The sequence below is a fragment of the Balaenoptera physalus genome (assembly GCF_965194825.1).
Source record: "Balaenoptera physalus genome assembly, chromosome: 7".
Lineage (NCBI taxonomy): Eukaryota > Metazoa > Chordata > Mammalia > Artiodactyla > Balaenopteridae > Balaenoptera > Balaenoptera physalus.
This window is the reverse complement of record NC_138886.1, coordinates 24,458,522-24,480,171: the sequence shown is the minus strand read 5'-3', so window position 1 is coordinate 24,480,171 and position 21,650 is coordinate 24,458,522. Positions and strand designations below refer to the sequence as shown.

Genomic DNA, 21,650 nt, shown 5'->3' with positions numbered 1-21,650 from the left:
CCTTGAATTAAGGTGACAAGAAGGCCAGTGTGGTCTGTGTAATTGTCACCCCTAACATAAGTTAGGGACTTCCAATTTCAGTATAAACCGTAAAGGGGTCTGGATATAAATATACAGCACATTAACTTTTTTTTTTCTCTTGGGTAATGTTATATGTTAAAACAAGTCTGATTTTGTCAGACCAAGGTAGATTTCCTATTGATCGTTCTTTTCTCAGCTTTTCTATTGCCCTGGTGAAAATCAGGCCAGGAGAGTGGAGTAATGTGAAGTAGTTATACCAGGTTATCAAGCTCCTCAAATTGTTGGTCATCATTTTGAAGTATACTGTTGTAATTTCATAGTGTCTTCTTTTCTCCCTGAGAACAGTAAATGCTTTTCTTTTCTTTTTTTAAAAAAATATTTATTTATTTATTCGGTTGTGCTGGGTCTTAGTTGTGGCACTTGGGCTCCTTAGTTGCAGCAGGCGGGCTCCATAGTTGTGGCACGTGGGCTCCTTACTTGTGGCATGCAAACTCTTAGTTGTGACATGCATGTGGGATCTAGTTCCCTGACCAGGGATGGAACCCGGGCTCCCTGCATTGGGAGCACAGAGTCTTAACCACTGCACCACCAGGGAAGTCCCATAAATGCTTTTCTTTATTTCTATGTTTGATTTCAATTTTAATTTTTTAATGAAGATATAGAGCCAGTTTATAAATAAATGTAGTTGGTGATATTAAAGTAATTTTATTTTCTTCAACTGCCAGTATATATGTGGATTTTTATATTATTTTGTAAATCTGTCAAGTTATAAAAATATCCTCATGTGCAAAAATAAAATGTTTTCTCATTCATTGCATTCTTCTCAACTTTCCTTCAGAATAACTGATGTTAAATCTTTTTTGAAGAAAAAACTCTGAGAATCTTGCCTCTTTCAAAGAGTGAGAACGTAAAATAGATTTCACAGCCTCAATTTGTAGACCATAGATTTACACAATTGGTTAGGTTGCTACTGCTCATCTCTGTGTGGGTTCAGATTAGATCTTTTTTTTCTTGGTTATTCTAACTTCTCTGCTCCCTGAATCATTTTGCTTATACTGGAGTGTGATTTATCGCTACTAAGCTGTTTCTATTTCTCAGAGAAATTAAAGCTTCATTAAGAGATATTTGTACTTTTCTTTCAGGAGTCGCTTCATCATGAGAAATCTAAAGTTATTTCGGAGCTTGGAGTTCAGGGATATTCAGGCTCCAGGGAAACCTCAGTGCTTCTCTCTCAGAACTGAACAGGACACAGTGCTCATTGGCTCAGCACATGGACTGATAGAAGTAGACCCTGTTGCAAGAGAGGTAACTTACTGATGGAGGATGCTAGCACTTGGCATGACTCTTGACTTGTCTTTTTCCAAACTTGCTTCCCCAAATAGTCTTTCCTTTAAATCTTTCTGAATTTACGTCCCCCCCAAATGAATGCTCCCTTCGCTTTATACTGATGTCATATTAGACATAACTTAACTAGTACCCTGTCTTTTAGTCTGCTTCTGTTTTAATCTAAGCTGGCAAACCTCTGGCGTTGTATTTTGCAGGGTGCCCTACTTTTTACCCTTTCTACCATGTAAATACTATCTATTAACAGTTCTCAAGTGGGAATGCAGGTGAAAATTTCCTGTAGGGCTTTTTAAACTGTTTCAGTCTCCATCTCATACCAACTACATCATAATCTTCACTTCTGGAGCTTGAGCGTATGTATAGTGAAAAGCTCTTTAGGTTAATTCTGATATCTTCCCTTAATTATATTTTGCTTCTGATGTATTTTAGGTGATTACATTCTTAGTCCCTTTTCCCCATACTGTATACATTTTAGAAAATCATAGTTATTAGCTTCATGTTTTATTGGATATTTTCAAAGATACCAGGCTTTTATGTTTGCTTGGCACAAAGGTCACATGAACTGTGTTTTGTGTTAAAGATGGTAGTGTTGTCACCATTGTAAAGCAATTATACTCCAATAAAGATGTTAAAAAAAAAAAAAAAGATGGTAGTGTTGTGAAATTTCTCAAATGAAAGTTTGGGTTTTAATCTAGGAAAAAAGCATTTTTGAAAGCTTTTATATTATAAAAGAAACATTAAAAAGTATTTCTGGAAGTGTGACGAATTGTTCTTGAAAGTAGATTGACTTAATTTGCTTACTTGTTTGTTTTGGTGAAAGGTGAAAAATGAAATTCCTCTGGTGACAGAAGGCTTTCTCCCAGAGGATGGAAGTGGCTGCATTGTTGGTATTCAGGAGTTGCTGGATCACGAGTCTGTGTGTGTGGCCACAGCTTCTGGAGATGTCCTACTTTGCAATCTCAACACACACCAGGTAAGTGGAAGAGACCAGTGAGGAGGAAATCTTAGACATCCTCAAACGCCTTTTTTTGTTTCATGTCACTAGTTTTTCGTAGAAGTTTAAAATGTCAGGAGCCATAATATTTAAGCATTTTGCAAATTAAAGTCTTTGCATTATATAATTCTTTACAGAAAATTGTTGGCATGGCTTTAGCTGTATTTCAGGATTCTTCTAAAACTCAGTTTTGTCTACTGCACTTATTAATTAGAACAATCAGAACATTCCAAATAAGAACTTAACAAAAACCCAAATCTGGCCACTCTTGTATGGTATAGCTCACCTCTTACTAGAATCTGATCCTGAGTTGTAACCTTTATTTCTCAATTTATGAAGTCTTTGAAATGTTTATATGGCTTATGTTTTCTTTTATGAATGCTGAGTAAGCCTCTCCTTGATGGCTAAGAGTCCCTGAACTACAGGTGCTAAGGTGATAAGCTCTCATTATGTGCACATCTTATGACTACCAGAGAAGATAGATTTCAACCATTTGCCTCCTTCTCTACTTAGCATAAGGCTGAGTTTCTGGATTTCTATCCTCACCTTCTTGACAGCTTTTTAAACTTTGTTGATTACTCCCTTAGTTGTGATCTCTTTAACATGGATGTATCACAAGTCATATTATAATCATAGGATAATAATAGCAGCTGACATTTATTAAATGTTTACAATGTGCCAGGCACTTTTTCAAGTGTTTTTTTATACAAAATTGTATTTAATCTTCACTACAACCTTATGAGGTAGATTGTTGTTTTTCCGTTCTTCAGAAGAGGAAATTGAGGCACAGAGGGCTTAAATGACTAGGCCAAGGTCAAACAGTTATCAGGTGGGATTTAAACCCTGGCAGTCTAAATCTGGCACCTTTGCTTTTAACGGTTCCATTTAGTACAACAATAAATCTTATTCTCAGTTCATGGTGAGAAATATCAAAGCCATCAAGTATAACTTACTTAGTATTTCTCACATTTAAAAGGTATGCTTTTACTTTCAAAACATTTTGTAGAATTTTTTCCTAATTACTGAGCTCCTCCAATCCATCGGTCTCCACCAGATGGTGCTGATCTTCCACAGTTGTGGCATCACAGTGTCTGCAAGACAGAATCCAGATTCCTTATTGTGCCTTATAAGACCTCTCACTGTCTGTTCCCCAAATTCCTTTTTAGCCTCACCTCCCACCCCCATCATTCCTGTGTATATGTATACCTTAGGCTCTAGTTGCAGCTGATTTTTAAGTGCTCTTTTTAACTGCACATTTTCCCCCCAGTCTCTTCCTCCTGGCCCTATTCCTACCCTTCAAAGCACCTCCTCCGAGAAGCTTTCCTGGACTGTCCTGTGCCACTTGTCAGTCTCTGCTCTGAGCCCGCACTTAATTCCCAGACACCTCGGTTACATCCCTAACCCTACTTTAGAGGCATCTTTTATCTCCTTAAGGGGAGGAATGGAGTGGCCGTAGTCACCTCCAGTCCCCATGGTCTGTATCGTGCCTGGTCTTTTAATACCTGTTACTGAATAAATGTTCACTGAATAATTTCACCTTTGTGTGTGTTGCTAATTGTTTTGATTAAGGTCATAGTAAATATTTACGGAGACGCTTATATTTTCATATCTCCCTTAACATTTTAAAATGTCTCTCTCAGCTGGAATGTGTCGGGAGTGTAGCCAGTGGTATCTCTGTCATGAGTTGGAGTCCTGACCAAGAGCTGGTGCTTCTTGCCACAGGTAAGCCTGTCACTGGTCCCTAATTCTTGACTTTTATAAAACATGACTCCTAATATCTCACAGGCTTAAGTTTTAGGGTGCTTAGGTTTCAAAAAACAACGTTTCTTGGAACAAGCATACCAACATGGTAATCTATAGGGAATGTGGTGTTTTTGAGTTAAGTTTTGCTTCTTAATATATTGCTTTAAAAAGTTGCTGCTAAGGTCCATAGGTATGGTTTAAAATGTCAGCAATATTTAACCTACTCTAAGAGGAAGAGTTGCTACATAAAATAAACTGATTCTAAGAACTGCTCTCCCAGTCCTGTTTTTTTCCCTTAAGTCTTTTCATTCCAGATGAGTTTCTGCAAACTAGCACCCTGATGCAGTATACATTTGAAGAGATATCTTGCTGACTAAATCGTGAAGTTAGTGGAAGAGGGCTATGTGGACTTTAATGTTAGCTTGACATACATAAATAGCTGAGAATAAGTACTAGGTGACTTACCCAGTCAAAACTTTTTTTTTTAAATGAGAGTCAGAACATTTTGAATAAATTCTGTCTTCCCTGTTGTGACTATAAACTCCCCCACTCCAGCTCAGTAGCTTCCAGTGCTGTAGATACTTACGGAATGGCAGATTTGCTAAATGAGAACAAAATCATTCTCGTTTGTGCTCCTCCAAGGTCAGCAGACCCTAATTATGATGACAAAAGAGTTTGAGCCAATCATGGAGCAGCAAATCCACCAGGATGATTTTGGTGAAAGTAAGTATAGCTTTGTTTGAACCATTTTGTGACTTGTCTTGCACACTGATAGCCGCATCGTAAGCCCAAAGGACTATGAAGCTTAAACCCCAACTTAATTCACTGTCTGATAGCCCAGTTCCTTTAGTTCATTCCACATTTTAAAAGGCATACCTCTGGTGCCTCTCCAAGTCTGAGAGCTGGCTTTGTCAATAACTTGGGGAATAGGAATCTGTGCTTAGAATCACCTGGGTAGTTGTTGCCCAAACCCCAGGACAGGCTTAGTCAGGAGGTTTAATGAAAAGGACTGTACTAGCTAGAATAAGGAGAGCATTTCTTTTTTTTTTTTGGTAATCGTTTATTTATTTATTTATTTATTTATATTTATATTTATTTTTGGCTGTGTTGGGTCTTCGTTTCTGTGCGAGGGCTTTCTCCAGTTGCGGCAAGCGGGGGCCACTCTTCATCGCGGTGCGCGGGCCTCTCACTATCGTGGCCTCTCTTGTTGCGGAGCACAGGCTCCAGACGCGCAGGCTCAGTAGTTGTGGCTCACGGGCCTAGTTGCTCCGCGGCATGTGGAATCTTCCCAGACCAGGGCTCGAACCCGTGTCCCCTGCATTAGCAGGCAGATTCTCAACCACTGTGCCACCAGGGAAGCCCAGGATAGCATTTCTGAGGTACAGTTTTGGGGAGAAGACAAGAGAGGCAGGATAGAGAGCTGATTTTTGTTCCTACTGATTAGACCTGAATTTTCATGGGAACCATCATATTGTTTTCTTGCTAAGATCTAGCTGAGGTGATATGGGCATTAGGCTGTGGAAGTATTGAAGAGGAGAAGAGTGGAGATGCTTATTGAGTGTAAGAAGCCCTGGCCAACTTGAGGGCACCAGGTAGCTGGCCTGATTGAGGAGAAGGATGGGGGAGGTGGTATTTTAACTTCTGCTGAGGTCTAACTTCATGACTTCTCGTTCTACTAAGAAATCATTTAGAAAAGTGCTACTCATTTATTCATTCAAAAGTAATTTGTTCAGAAATAATGTTTGAGTAGGTAGTGTGAACCCAGCAGTGTGTTTGGTGCTGTGGCTAATTCATCTTTTCCCTTAAGGAGTCAATAATAACAGGATGTGCAGGTATTAGGGTAGCATAAGGAGAGGAAGGGAGTAATGGGGACGGAAGGCTTCCCAGAGGAGGCCGACTTGAGCTGAGTTTTGGCTGACTTGGTGTTGGGTAGATGAGGGTTGAGGGTGGGGGAGTGGTCCAAGCAAGTGAATTAGTTCATTCCAAGGCAGGGATGTTTCATAGAAGCCTGTGACACAGCATGGCTTATTCAGGCAACTGTGAGTACTTCAGCATTGCCTAGTGACAGGACATGGATGTGGAATGAAATAAAGGCGAGGGATTTTGATTAAGTTTGATAGGGAGTTTGGACATTAAGTTACAGGAGATCAGTCATTAAAGGTTCTGATGATGCAAGATTGAGTGGTGGAGAGGAAGGAGACGAGACAGGGTGATCTGGTAGGAGGTTACTACAGGAATCCATGTGAGAGATAAAGAAGGTGGGTGTGGGACTAGAAAAGGGAAAAATGCAGGAAAATTTTGATTCTCAATGAGGATAGGAGTACATTTTTTGGAATTATGAGAAACTTTTTTGGAATATGTGTGCATGGTTCCCCTCCTGCCCTAGCTAGTTTGAGAAATACCAGTTTAGAAAGTGAAATAAATAGGCTTTGGGTATGTAAGTGAAGAAGAAAGTTTAGTAGAACTCTAGCCAGAAGCTCAGGTGGTGGAAATAAAGATGTCAGTATCTGAGAGGGAAGGTGGGGAAGTGCTGGTCTGTAAGGGGTGGGTGATGAGTTCCTTCCTGGATTTGTTTAAGGGCCATATGGGATCAGCAAGTAAAGCAGGTGAGTAGAAGGGGCTGAAGCTCAGGAGAGGCCAGAGCTGTGCACTGGGAGTCATTGGCATGTGGGGAATCTTTACAATCTTGGGATTAGATGTGCTTGCTCAGAGAGCAGGTATGATGCTGGATCTAGGGCCCAGGGTGGGACTCTGGGGCATCCGGCTTTGAGGATAGTCATAGAGGTAGTAACCGACACATCTTTGCATGGGAAAGTGCTCTGGGCCTGGCTCATCCCACCGACTTTTTCATAAGAAGTCTAATAGAGTAAATCAAAGTCAGGGTCTTAGGTCTTAGAAATGTATTTGTCAGTACAAAAAGTCACTCTGTGGAGTGGTGAATAGATATTTTTCTTCTAACCCAGGTGTCCACAGACTTGTTCTGTAAAGAACTGGATAGTAATTGTTTTCCGCTTTCAGGCCATATGGTCTGTGTTGCAGCTACTCAACTCTGCTGATGTAGTGTGAAAGCACTTAAGATAGTACATAAAGAAACGGGTATGGCTGTGTTCCAATACAAGTTTATTTGTAAAAGCAAATGCAGGCTGTAGTTTGCTGATTCCTGCTGTAACTCCACCACTTGTCATCTGATCCCACTGGAAAAGTTGTCTTGCTTCGCTCCTTGACCCTTTATCTCTCTGTGGAAACTTTCGGATAGAAGCCCAGGGGTGTGCACCAGGATAGGCACTACTATTTGTATACAGCAGCAAGGTATGCTTTGGGATGCTACAATACTTGGATGTGCCCAAGCAGAGCAGACAGGAAACGGTCATGCTGACCCATAATTTATAGAAATTATAAACAGCTCTGCTTCGTCAGAATCAGCATCAGTTGTAGGAGGGGAATATTGGGTCCTGGATCTGGCCGATGCTTTCAGGGGCATCTCTGTAGTACCTCTTACAGGTGGATGCCAGATCCTACCTTCAGGAACAGAAGGCGGCATTATATCAGCAACTGACTTTATATTTTATGTAAGATCAGCATTATAATTTAGAAAGAAGCCCAGCCTGGAAGGCAGAAGCCCTGTGTTCTAATTTTGGCCTCTGTCACTAGGGGGTGTCAGTCTCTGTGAGGGCTTGAATTCCATAATCATGGTCTCCTCCAACACTAGTAGGGAGGTTGGATACATTGAGTGGATTGAACACTTACGACCGGAATTTTATTCCCAGCTCTTGTCTTCTTGAGTTTTATGTTTTGTTATCTGTGGACATACTGCATAGATTCTTCATGTTTCATTCTCCTTGTAAAGTGGGGATGGATTGCTGACTGTCATCAAGGGAATTTATATACAATGGCAGTAAAGCTCTTTCCAAAATAAGGGCATTTCAGAGTCTTCAAAATCACTTCAGTATATAATATGGAACATAGGTTTTTAAAATATTGACTGCTGGTCAATCTATTGAGAGGCCTCAGAGGACCCAACTTCATGAAGAATAGCTATGAAACTGCTTTTATTTTATTTAGCTTATTGGTTGTCTTGCATATTCTCACTCACTTGTTCTCTAGGCAAGTTCATCACTGTTGGCTGGGGCAGGAAGGAGACGCAGTTCCATGGATCAGAAGGCAGGCAAGCCGCCTTTCAGCTGCAAATGGTAAGGTTGGTCTGATGGATAAAGAACCTTCTTTGGAACAAATAGAAGTTCTGCTGCCCACCAGGAGCTCTTAGGTGTCCAGGTGTTACCAAAAGTGGGGTCCGGCTGCTCACCGCTCTAAAGCCAATAAAGAGGCAAGGTTGGTGGAAAGGAAAGTTTGCTTTATTCCGCTGGATGCCAGCAACTGGCGGGTGGGAGGGTTGGGGGCGGGGCGATTTTTGTCCAAAGGCCGACTCCGCTCCCTGACAACCAGTGGGCAAGAGCTTTAAAGGCCGAGGGGGGGTCTACATGCAGAAACAGTACAGTCAGCTCTGACAGTCGTCTTGAAATTGGTCACGCGGTGGTCTGACCAGCATCATCTTGATTAAGTACAGTTAGTCTTTACTTCCAGGGTCGGTTTGTTCCCATTTCTTTGAGGCCAATTCTCGGATTTGTGGCAGCCTATGTCATGGCCACAGTCATCATGTAGTTAACTTCTTCCACTTGGTGGCGGTTTCAGTATCTATAAGACAGCTCACAGGATATGGGTCAGAATATTATCTGTAGCCCTTGAGGAAGTAAAAAGGTCCTTGACTGTGCTTAATGCCTAAACTATATTATTTAGTCATGTTGGACTGTTTTCCTTTGTTTCTGCATTTTCTCACTTCTCTTATTAAACTTACTGTTTGGCTAAAGTTTTTCTGCAGACAAAAGGCAGGGTGAGGACATGGGGTGGGGGGGACCCATCGGGTCCTGCTCTCTTTCACCGGTAGAGGGCGGTAATGGACAGATTTGCTCTAGTAAAACAAGCTGTTTGGAGACCTTAGGGAATGAGTCATCCTAGAAAGATCCTTTTTTCTTTTTATTGCCAAGTTGTTTTGTTATTTTTTTTCACATAGAGAATAATTATCACCAATATTCATTTAAAAAAATAACTCACCACAGACAGAAATGAAACACTCTGTATCCCTTCCTGATACCCTCCCCCTTCCTCCCCAGAAGGAGCCGCTGCCCTGCGTTCACTGTTGATCATTCACATGCATGTTTTTATACTTTTCCTACATATGTATATATTAGTCTTTTTTTTTCCTGATTTCTCTTCCTGGATGAAACTCTATGTTTTCCTTCTTTCTGGATACATTTTGAAGATATAGCTACAGGATTTATTGATAATAGATGAGATGTAGGGTAAGAGAGAGAGAGAGGAATTGAGGATAATCCCCAGATGTGGGCCTGAGCAAATGGAAGTACTTTGTCTATATTATATGTGGAGATTTCCCTGAGCTGACCTTCTAGGATAGATGAAATCATACACTGCCTGCCGTTACATTTTCCATCCTTAATTTATTTCTGGCTACATTCTGTGTAACTCATATTGTCTCCTAACCCTTCACTAGAGGAAGTTTGTGTATACCACAGGGCAGTTTCATTGAGAATAAATCTTGTTAGGCTGCTGTGTATTCCCTACTGTGCAACTTGTGGCACTAGCACCATTCTGACTTAGCCTGTCACTGGAATGTGATGATGGATGCTCAGGTGGTCATTTGTCCCCAGCCCCACAGAATTGGCTTTTGTCTTCAAGGCTTTCGGGACTGAGATGCAAGTGGCACTGGAAACCTTTCTTCTTTCGCTGCTGCGGAATGCGGAGCTTGTCCATGTTTTCATCACTGCTGCTGGCTTTAACTCCTCTGACTCTTCCCTGCTCACATTCCTCTCATCTTCTTAACTCTTCTGTGCAGCATTGCGAAGTTTACTCAGTGAATAAAACTCTACCCTCTTAAATTTAGACAAACATTAATTTCCTTATATAGTTACCTGATAGATTCCTCAGCTCGTTATTTTTAATATCTAGATCTGTAGCTCTTTTTCCCTGTTGCTATGCTTGGAGGCCACTTTTTAATGTCCAGAGAAAGATTTTGTTTTGTTTGGTTTTAAGTTCTTTTCTCTTGATTTCTGGGTCTAAGGGCCCTTCTGGAAGGGTTCCTGAGGATTCTGTGAAACTCGATTTCTAGATAGCTTAAACCTTATATAAAAGATTTAACTTTAATAGCCTGAGGCTTGTTTGATTCTGGGCCGTATAAGGCCACCAGTAACATTTGTGTTTTTTCCTCTCTTTAGCATGAGTCTGCTTTGCCCTGGGATGACCATAGACCACAAGTTACCTGGCGTGGTGATGGACAGTTTTTTGCTGTGAGTGTTGTTTGCTCAGAGACAGGTATGGAAATAAATTTTTCTTCCTTTTGCTTTGAGGGTTTTCTTTCATTACACCCATGAGGTAATGATGTGCTGCTTTAGGTGTTAGATGAATATAGAGCTAAGAATCAGAAGAGTTATTTGAGGCTAGTTGTCCCAGCCTCCTACCTGTTGGATACGAATTTTTAACAAGATTCATCTAATTGGCTTTGTGAAACCATGACAGTTTTTGTTAATAAGGAAGGTGTTAGGAAGTTCGGACTTGACAACATTTATCACAATGCTTTAAGTTTTGCCATTGTTGTTTTTCTCCCTCTATCTACTACACAGGGGCTCGAAAGGTCAGAGTGTGGAGCCGGGAGTTTGCTTTACAGTCAACCAGTGAGCCTGTGGCAGGACTGGGACCTGCTCTGGCTTGGAAGTGAGTGGGAGAAGAAACCTTGTAACTTCTTCCCAGAGAATTTCTTGGTACTAGGGTGGGAGTGGTGGTACCTATTGAATGTAAGTGTTTATGAAACACAAAGAGATAATTACTTTTTCTCATTTGGCTGTAAGCCTGTATCTTTCTTTTTTAGTTCCCTGAAGTCTGAATGTGGTTTGACTAGTAGATTCTGAGCTTCACAGACCTTATCATTCCAAGGCCCACACATTTTGTAGGTTATAGGTGGGGCCTACATGAAGCCACTGTGTAAAACAGAAAGTGGTGCTTCAAAGGGAAGTTGCAGTCTGTGAATTTCTGTGGGGCAGCAGAGCTTTGGTGAAAACTAGGAAAAGGGCTTCCTTTCTCTGCACAAACTCCCACACTAAGGGGACCTGATTGCTGAGGAACACGTGGGCTGGATTTGGGCCCGATTCACCTGTTGGCCTAGTACCCTTTTGCAGGTCACAACCTGCTTATGATATATGGCTGTCCTGATTATAGATAGAAGAAATATTTTCTGCCTCAGCAGCATCTGTCATAGGCAAAACCTAGGTCTCTGGGTTTTAGACATCTGTTTCCCACCAGTATTTGAGTGGTAATTGGATGACAGAAAAGAGAGAAATGTATTTGAATTAAAACTCTAGAGACAAATATAAACAAGATGGGGCGATCAAGGTGTTTTCAGTAGATTGAGAAGTCTTTACAAATACCTACCTGAGCATGTAATATTGCTGAAGTCATATAATTGAAAGAGAAATAGTTTATGGTTTTATAGGACATTATACTGGGAATGGTTTAAATAATTTATTGGTTCTTTTAAAAAGTCACCCAAGTGCAGTCTAAATCTGTGAGTCTTTGTGGGCGAATAGAGCCCTTGTGCAAATCAGGAAAAGGCACTCTGTCCTCTGGGCAGATATAGTCCCACACTAGGGTGACTGCTTGCCGGGAAACATGGGATTTAAAACTTCCTTGGATGGAGGCTTTTTGTTTTTGCTGAAAAAATTGTTTCTCTGAATTTCATCTTGTTCTTAGCCAGCTGGATGAGCTTTTGGATGCTCTAACACTCTGGGTTTGCTTTAAGGCCCTCAGGCAGTTTGATTGCATCTACGCAAGATAAACCCAATCAGCAGGATGTTGTGTTTTTTGAGAAAAATGGACTTCTCCATGGACATTTTACACTTCCTTTCCTCAAAGATGAGGTTAAGGTAGGTGCCTGAGTTGTTTTACCATCAAATTTAGAGGACTTTCCACAGCTATAGAGAGGAAGATTTGTATTTGATATGGGTATGTAAATAGAAGCCCCAGAGTAGACAGTAATAAAAATAGTGGCTTCCTATGACTGAATTTTTTTTTATAAACCAAATTGTTTTTCCTAAGGAGATTTTATAGAAAAGAAATAGCATTCCTTCCTCACCCTAGATAAAACACAGAAAGGAAATAGAAATACCAGTTTTTATTGTTTATTTTGACAAAAGCATAATTCTTCCAGTGATAAAGATACTTGCCATTTTTAACATTTAAACCTTAAGGAGGTTGTGTACCATTTGGAACTTCGCTGGAGCAGAAACAAATCATGGTAATTTTTAATTATGTAAAAATTTAAATATATTAAAAGTTGAGAGAAGAGTTTAATGAACTCCCATGTACCTATTACTTACTTTCAACAGATATGTACCAGCATTTTGCAAAATTATTTTCATCTATTCTTCACTCCCTGGCGCACACACACACACACACACTTTGTAAAAATTTCCTAGGGTTTTAATTTTAAAAATCATATTTTCAATATTCATTTCTCTAACAGTTGAGAACATTTTTCTTTATATAACCACAATTCCATTATCATACCTTACAAAATTAGTAATAATTCCTTAATATTATCTAATACCTAGTCCATATTCAAGTATTCTTGATTGTCTAAAAATGTCACCTTCATTTGGTTAAGTATTTAAACATAATGCATTTTTTTGAAGTCCTCTACATATGATGACTGAGATTTGTTTAATAACTCCATAGGTTAGTAATTTACAGCTAGGGATCAACTCAAGTGTGGGATTATTTGACTTGTGAGAGCAGGGCATTTAGCTATCATAAAGATTTTGAGGTAAATACGTAAAGGCCAGTGACAGGTCTTTTTTTCCCTACTAGGTTAATGACCTTCTCTGGAATGCAGATTCCACTGTGCTTGCAGTTTGGCTGGAAGACCTTCAGAGGGAAGAAAATTCCACTCTAAAAACCTATGGTAAGACAGCTCTAGTATCTCAGCCTTCTGCCCCATAAAATGTAATTGAAAGTAGTAGGCCATGGAGTTTCCTTTATCCCTTTCACTTAGTCCTGTAATGGAATCAAAGATAACTGAGGTGGGTAGGTAGAGATGAGGGAGTGGTTAGCTTTTGATGGGATGGATTTCAGTTATGTATCAGGCAGGGTCTCTAGAGAAATAGAATCAGGGTAAGCTGGCTGGTTGGAAACAGTGAAGAGTTGATGTTGCAATCTTGAGTCCAAAATCTGTGGGACAGGCCCACAGTCTGGAAACTCGGACAAGATTCTCTGTTACAGTCTTGAGGCAAAATTCCGTTTTCTCTGGGAGGCCTTAGTTTTTGCTCTTAAGGCATTATGAACTCTTTGGATGAGATCTATCCACATTATGGAGGATAGTCTGCTGTACTTAAAGTCATCTGATTATAAAGGTTAATCACATCCACAGAATACCTTCCCAGCAACATCTAGACTAGTGTTTGATCAAACAGCTAGACACCATAGCCTAGCCAAGTTGACATGTAAATTAACCATCACAAGTCATCAGTGCTTTCTCTTCATGGTACCACTGTAGCAAATCAAAATGCTAGCCAAAGGAATACTGTGGAAGTGAAAGAGAAATGAGATTAGATATAAGTAAGAATCTTCTATAGCTTTTAAATTGCAAATCAAATTGTAAATATATATTTTTCAGTGTATATGTAATATGTGAAAGCATTAGAAAATAAAGATGGGAAGAAGAAAAGTTCTTCTGTAATTCTGTCACTCAGTAATAATCGCTATTTAAAGTTTCTTGTCTTCCAGATTTTATGTATACATCTCAGTATAGCTATGATCTCATTTTTGTTAAATATGTAGGTATGATACCTGCAGTTTTGTAACTTGCTTTTACAGTGTGTCACAAACTATTTCCATTTCAGATATCTATCTGTGTCATTTTAAATTGCTGTATATTCATTTATGCTACAGTTTATTAAATCTTATGTTGTTAGACATTTAAAGTTTTATAATTTTTCACTGTCATCAATAGCAGTGCACTGAACATTTTTTTCATAAATCTTTTCATTTGCTTGATTATTTTCTTTCAAACTTTATAATCAATAGAACTTTAACTGAAATGTTATTGAGAAGCTCATTCATTCGTTTATTCATTCAACACAATAGTTCTCAACCCTGGCTGCACCTTTAGGGAAAAAAAAAATGCTACCAATGTCTTATTTCAGAGTTGCTCTCAGTGTGTTATAATGGGGAGTATACATCAGTATTAAATTTAAAAAAAAGGTTCCAGGTGACTTTTCTTGGTAAACACTGACATTTATTATTTATTTATTTATTTATTTTTAATTTTATTTATTTATTTATTTTTGGCTGTGTTGGGTCTTCGTTGCTGTGCGCGGACTGTCTCTAGTTGCGGCGAGCAGGGGCTACTCTTCCTTGTGCTGCGCGGGCTTCTCATTGCGGTGGCTTCTCTTGTTGTGGAGCACGGGCTCTAGGCGCACAGGCTTCAGTAGTTGTGGCGCACGGGCTCAGTAGTTGTGGCTCGCAGGCCCTAGAGCACAGGCTCAGTAGTTGTGGCGCACGGGCTTAGTTGCTCCACGGCATGTGGGATCTTCACAGACTGGGGCTCGAACCCATGCCCCGTGCATTGGCAGGCGGATTCTTAACCACTACGCCACCAGGGAAGTCCCCAGGTGATTTTTTAATGTGTAGCCAGAGTTGAGAACCACTGATTAACCAGGTGTTAACGGCTGGCCCTGTGATATGCTCAGGATAAAAGTGTAGCTGCAAGAACAGCCACAACATCTGTCCTCACAGAGCATGAGCATGTAGTCTAACTTAACCCAGAGCTAGGTCAAAGTATTGTAGTAGCCTCGTTCGAGAACTAGGTTGGATTTGCTGTGATTGCTGAGTTAAGAATTAGTGATCAAGGAGATGTTTAAAGGAAAGAAATTCCTTAATATAATTAAAATCTTCATTTATGTATGTCATCTGTTTAACAGAGGTTGGCTTTGACATGATTAGGTCTTTTTTTTCTAGCTTTATTGAGATATAATTGACATGTAACGTGTACATTCAGGAGCTACAATGTGATGATTTGATACATGCATGCACTGTGAAATGTTTACCACAATAAGGTTGATAAACTCATCCTTCACTTCACATAATTACCATTTTTGTCGTTCTGGTGAGAACTTTTTTTTGGCTGCATTGGGTCTTCGTTGCTGCGCGCAGGCTTTCTCTAGTTGCAGCGAGCAGGAGCTACTCTTCATTGTGGTGCACGGGCTTCTCATTGCGGTGGCTTCTCTTGTTGCGGAGCACAGGCTCTAGAGCGCAGGCTCAGTAGCTGGCGCACGGGCTTAGTTGCTCCACTTGCCTCCATGCAAGCTTCAGTAGTCGTGGCACGCAGTCTCAGTAGTTGTGGCACATGGGCTCAGTAGTTGTGGCTCGTGGGCTCTAGAGCGCAGGCTCAGTAGTTGTGGTGCACGGGCTTAGCTGCTCCGCGGCATGTGGGATCTTCCCAGACCAGGGCTGGAACCCGTGTCCCCTGCATTGTCAGGCGTATTCTTAACCACTGCACCACCAGGGAAGCCCGGTGAGAACATTTTAAATCTACTCTTGTAGCAACTTTCAAGTATACAATACAGTATTGTTAACTGTAGTCACCATGCTATACATTAGATCTCTGGAACTTATAACTGAAGGTTTGTACTCTTTGACCAACTTCTTCCTATTTCCTGCGCTCTACAGGTTTTGGTCTTATTCTTTTAAGGGTAATTGCATGCTAATCTCCCTTGGACATAACTGCATGCAAAACACCTGGAAGAAAATAATAAGTGTCTTAAGCGTAATACAACATAGTGATGCTTGTCTAGTGCTCTTGGATTGGGTGTTTTAACACTTTTAATCTAATTGCCAAATTTCTTCTTTCTAAGTCTTTATGAAAAAAAACAACTCACTAAAGCACTGTCCTATGGTAGGAGCCTTCCATCATCATGATCATAAAGTTTGAAGGTAGAGGCAGAAATGAACACACGTGCTTCTGACCTTATTGATGCTTAATATTTTATCCTCCTGAAAAACTATACTTTAACAATTGTTGTTAATATTATTATCTTAATGAAGAGGCTGAGCAGAAAGGGTCATTTGAAAAAGAAAAGGCTGTCCTCATCCCTCTCTAGCAAGTGGTATGAAGTCTGGTCCTCTGGCCCCTGCCTCTGATGGCCTTCTTTTCATTTTCCCCTGCAGTTCAGCTCTGGACTGTTGGAAACTATCACTGGTATCTCAAGCAAAGCCTGCCCTTCAGCACCTGTGGGAAGAGCAAGATTGTGTCTCTGATGTGGGACCCGGTGACCCCATACCGGCTGCATGTTCTCTGTCAAGGCTGGCATTACCTCTGCTATGACTGGCACTGGACGACTGACCGGAGCTCAGGAGAGAATTTAAGTGACATGGCAAATGTAGCTGTTGTTGATGGAAGTAAGGAGCTGGAGAGTGTGTCTGTGGGCCTGCAAGGGGCCTGAGCCAGGAGCCTGCAGATGTGGTAGTTTGACTAAAACAGTGCAGGATTTTTACTTGATTGATTATTCTGGTTGTTTGGTTTGTTTTTACTTGTTTTGGTTTCGATTGGATGGGAACGCCCTTAGGTGAGGCATGTACTCCCCTGAGAACCATAGTCTCTCCTCTCCCCCTGCCTCCCTCAACTCCCTTTTCTACTACAGCCATGGCCTTTACACATTTACTTGTCTGGGCTTTGAAGACATTGACATTTCTGACCCTGGGTGGAGAGGAAGACAACAGTAGGCTTCTGGCATTGGTGTGTCAGCCTTGTCTTTGTGCCCTGACATAGGATTACGTTGACCCTCACACCACTCCATTGTGTTGCTTTGTTTTTTGGTATATATTTAATATATATATATAATTTGCTTGCTAATTATATACCTTTCCAGTATCTTCAGTTTAAGTCACAGACATCTGCCTAGTACTCGGATTGGATTGGTGTTTTTTAATTAGGTTGAGGGTTTTTGTTTAGTGAGGGGAAAGAAACTAGGGAAAGTCAGTCTTTCCCGAATAGACAGTTTATTTATTGCTGATGACCTAAAGGAAAACTTGCTTCTAAGATTGTAACATGAGTTGATGTACTAATTTATGTTCTATGTAGTGATCATAATACTGATTTTACAATCATATGTTCTATATAGAGGACTTAAGCACATATGCCTTATTACCAGATCCATGCACAGGGAAGTGCTTTAAGGATTTTGGTTTATTCTGGCTTGGTTGCAGGCCCAGGTTTAAAGCTAGAACTCTGACCTTTTGGCCTGCTTGCCCTAGTCCCTGGCACCTGAAACTCCAAGCCCCGAGATGGACTGCTATAGGCCTGGAGGTGACAATAGCCAGATATAGACAGAGCTCTGACACTTACTTTCCTCCTCTATACCGTATTTAAGCTTATTCATGATAAAAACACCAACAATTACTTTTAAGAATCGCTGTATATTTTCTACCACCATTATTAGTGGTACTGTGCTGTTCAGATGCCTTGTTTTACAAATTGAACATCCATGTGTCTCATCCTCTTTCTCTCTCGCATGCAGACAGGGTATTGGTGACAGTCTTCCGGCAGAGTGTGGTTCCACCTCCCATGTGCACCTACCGACTGCTGCTCCCACACCCTGTAAATCAAATCATGTTCTCGGCACACCCTAAAAAGAGCAATGACCTCGCTGTCCTAGATGCCAGTAACCAGATTTCTGTTTATAAATGTGGTATGTTCAAAAACTGTTATCAGGATGTTCTGAATCAAATCTCCTACACAAAAGCAAATTATAGTTTGGTGTTGCGTTAGCTCTAGGGCTTCCAAAATTTTTGAAGGTTATAATTAATATCATTCTTACTGTGATGTTTAATTGACTTGCAGGGTTTTTTGTGTGTTTGTGGGAGGGGTTCAGTCCTACTCTGGCTAATAAGAACAATTCTTTTTGCTTTATTGAATTTGAAGGGTTAGTTATTTAAGAATAATTCTCAACCCTAGAAAGAACGTAGTATCTCATTACGTCCTTAACATTGCCATTGCACATATTTTCAGTTGATCTCACAGTTTTCCTAGGAGCTGTGTCAGAGGTGGAGTTTTTCTGTTTTATAGATGAGGGAACAGCATGCCGGAGGGTTTGCAGTCTGCCTGAGCAAGAAAGGACAAGGACCTCTACTTAGGTGTTTTAGTGTCTAATCTAGTTGTCCTTCCACAGTCCCATTGCTGTTAGTTTCTAGTTGCTTTCCTGATGTACTTGAAGAACCTGAAATTTGTGAATTCTATGGTTGTATCGTAAGTTATACTGTCACATGGCAGTGGTAGCCTTGTTTTCAAATAAGTTTTGAATTCTCAGCCTGAAAGGTAGGCAGAAATTTAATTTAAGAAAGAGGTTGAGATGTGGTTATTTTCTAGATTGCTTTATTTGTAAAGCGGATTACCTTCTAGAACCCATTAAATGCAGAACCCCATGTCCTTAGTATCAGGAAAAATGTTTGTAGTTTACTATGATAGTATTTGCATTTTTTTTTCCCTAGGTGATAGTCCAAGCATAGACTCTACGGTGAAGCTGGGAGCCGTGGGTGGAAATGGATTTAACATTTCTCTTAGAACACCTCATCTGGACAAGAGATACACGTAGGTTGTTCTTAGTTGCCTTGGACCTCTGGGCACGGAGGCAGCCAGCATTTAGTCCTCAATTCAGCCAGCTGTTATTATCTTATCCTATGCCTGTTGCTTGGTGGAACAAGAAGTAGATACAACACCTGGGCCCTGGTTTTTCAGCCTGGTTGGAGAAGTCAGTTACCTATATATCTGAATATCATATATGCTGATGGGTGGCAATGGAGCATAAGTCTTAGTCTGACTTAGAACCCATTCTCCCAACATCCGTGGGGGGATTTTCAACAGGGAAAATCCCATGGGAAAGATGGAGATGCAGATGGTAGAGCAGAGTGCATTTGCTTACCCAAATGAGGATACGTACATTGTTAATGTGCGGCTGACCTAATGCAGTCTCTAGTTTGTCTCATCCTACAATGCGGAACTTTTGGTTGCTGTGTTTTGAGGCTCTCAAGTTGGAAATCAGAATACATTTTCCTGTTGAAACAGTACTACAAACAGTTGGATATAATTGAATACCTCAGGTGCACTATAGGCATTGTAAAATGACCCAGAAGCCAAATTATTAATTATAAGTCCATTTCTGTGAGAACCCAGAATTTGATTCTTTTCTATTTAATAAGCCCATGTTCTTAACTAACGCCGTACTTTGTCTCCTGGGAGCATTTATTTCTAAATTAATGGGACTAATGAGCAAATAACTGAATATAACAAATAATATGTTTCTTAAATGCCAATATATGCAATATATTTAATAAATGAATATATTTCCTACCTGTGTATGATTTGGGAGCTGTCTATATAATGCAGAGTAGTTCTTCAAAGAGCATGTACATGGATTATTTCATTTCACAGACTTGAAAGTTTAGAGGGCAGATTTAAGGCAAACTAGAAAGCATGAGGCAATTGAGAATATAGTTTCATTTTTTTAAAAATTGTGAGAAGGATAGCTGTAAGTCATTTAGAGAAGATTTCATGAAGGGCATAAATAACTTACCTTGAACCTTGAAAAAGAGATAGGTTTAGGATTGCCAAAGAAGGATTGAGAATGTTGGGTGTGGTGGGCAGAAGAGTGTCAGTGAGAACCCGAGGCAGGAATGCTCCTGCGTGGGGCTGAATGCAGTGAAGAGACTGAGTCCAGGGAGAGCTGGTTGAGTAGGAAGATCAGACTAGTGACTCAGCTTCTTCAGTGGGTGCTGAGGATCTGCTGCTTGAGCTGAAAGGCAGGAAGGAGCCATTGTGAGTTCCTGCGTGAAGTAGTAAAAACAGGCCCTCCTCCAGTGTCTAAATGCTACAGGAGGAAAGCATTAGCGGCAAAGAAGTCATCTCCCAAACTAATTAGTCATTTTGATATGAGATGCTTAGGAAAGGATGCATTCAACTGAGACCTAAATATCTGCTGGAGCCTGGTTTGAATGCTGGTAAATGGTAACAGTGGAAGACTGCTGGGGTTTATTAGTGTAGGGTCTGGGGCAGTCAGTTTTTCTTGTGTAGTCAGTTTCTTGAAATGTTCTCTTCAAATCTAAAGATCTCAGAGTATAAGATACTTAATTTTAAATACTAGAAAAACGTATTCTTAAGCCAGCCAAACATTATTTTTGGATTTTCTAGTATTGGGCATTACCTCAGGTTTTGTCCCTCCAAATAATTAGTAGTTGACTATATATAAAGTGGTTCATTCTTCATTCAGGAAAATCTCGGTGATGTTAAAGTTTCATTCATGTTTTGAAAATTCTTCGATGTTTAAAACAGAATTCAGTTTGAGAACAGTGAAGATGAAGAAGTAAACCCGCTGAAGCTCAGCTTTCTCACCTGGGTTCAGGAAGACGTTTTCCTGGCTGTGAGCCACAGTCAGTCCAGCCCACAGTCCGTCATTCACCATCTGACTGTGGCCCCTTCTGAGACGGACGACGAGCAGGGGCAGCTCAATATCAGGTATGCCAGCAATTCGCTGTATTCCACGTGTTAATAAGCAGATAGAATTAGGCTTCTTTTATGAGCATGGGACTTTTTTTTTTTTTACTTCCACTGAGCAGCGTTGAGGGGCAGTGGCTTCCTTTTTAGACATACTTAGCAAGAGGGTTAAGTCTAGTTTTTAGTCATGTCAAAATATAGACTAAAATACATCAAGAAGTGGTGAAAAATAGCACAAATGCCAATAGATGAGGCAAAACATTTTTAAGGTGTGTTAAAAATTTTCATGTAGCTTATATTCCATCAGAGTAATTATTAGCCTATGAGAATTAGCCACTCTAATTACCCTTGTTAGTTATTAAAATCGATTATGAGATCTATATATATGCACTTCATTTTGATTTAGTGACTTCAGAATACTTCTTCCGGCCTCCTATACATTTTGTTTGGCACTTGATTGCATTTATTACTAGAAAGCCTCTTCTGTTTTTCTTTGCTAAAATTTCATAGCTCCCTGGCCCTGAGTTTCATTTTGATTCCTGACTGCATCTTTGTCACGTAACAGGTTTCATTAATGAAAGTTGTTTTCTGTATCGCAAGCCCTATTGTGCACCGCATAGCGTTGTGTGGACAGCTCCGAGAAGTCCTCAGGTTTCCAGTGTCAAAACTCGGCACCTTAGGCGTACATTGATAGTAATCCCCAGATTCACATGTAATTAAAGTTCTGCTGGTTAGCTTTAAATTCTGAAAACCGTTGTTGCAAAATTAGGAACCTTTCTTTATTGTATACATGAAGCATATTCCAAATGCAGTCATTAACTTCTAATCTTTGAATGATAATGCTTCATATTTTTTAACAAATATTTATTTATTTATGATTTATTTTGGCTGCGCCAGGTCTTAGTTGTGGCACGCAGGATCTTTTTTAGTTGTGGCATGCGG

At 40.3% G+C, this 21,650-nt stretch overlaps 1 protein-coding gene across 1 annotated transcript in view; it reads left to right on the top strand.

Annotated features, from left to right (window-relative positions):
* ELP1 (elongator acetyltransferase complex subunit 1) overlaps window positions 1–21,650 on the top strand; it is a 62,479-nt gene that overhangs the window by 3,146 nt on the left and 37,683 nt on the right. Inside the window, exons 2-14 of the mRNA XM_082471174.1 lie at window positions 1,164–1,326; window positions 2,186–2,338; window positions 4,000–4,081; window positions 4,745–4,825; window positions 8,207–8,292; window positions 10,390–10,486; window positions 10,795–10,885; window positions 11,967–12,090; window positions 13,034–13,127; window positions 16,391–16,621; window positions 17,740–17,910; window positions 18,710–18,809; window positions 20,547–20,729. Coding sequence (XP_082327300.1) covers window positions 1,177–1,326; window positions 2,186–2,338; window positions 4,000–4,081; window positions 4,745–4,825; window positions 8,207–8,292; window positions 10,390–10,486; window positions 10,795–10,885; window positions 11,967–12,090; window positions 13,034–13,127; window positions 16,391–16,621; window positions 17,740–17,910; window positions 18,710–18,809; window positions 20,547–20,729 — 1,643 coding nt within the window. The 5' untranslated portion in view covers window positions 1,164–1,176. The remainder of the gene's footprint in view (window positions 1–1,163; window positions 1,327–2,185; window positions 2,339–3,999; window positions 4,082–4,744; window positions 4,826–8,206; window positions 8,293–10,389; window positions 10,487–10,794; window positions 10,886–11,966; window positions 12,091–13,033; window positions 13,128–16,390; window positions 16,622–17,739; window positions 17,911–18,709; window positions 18,810–20,546; window positions 20,730–21,650) is intronic.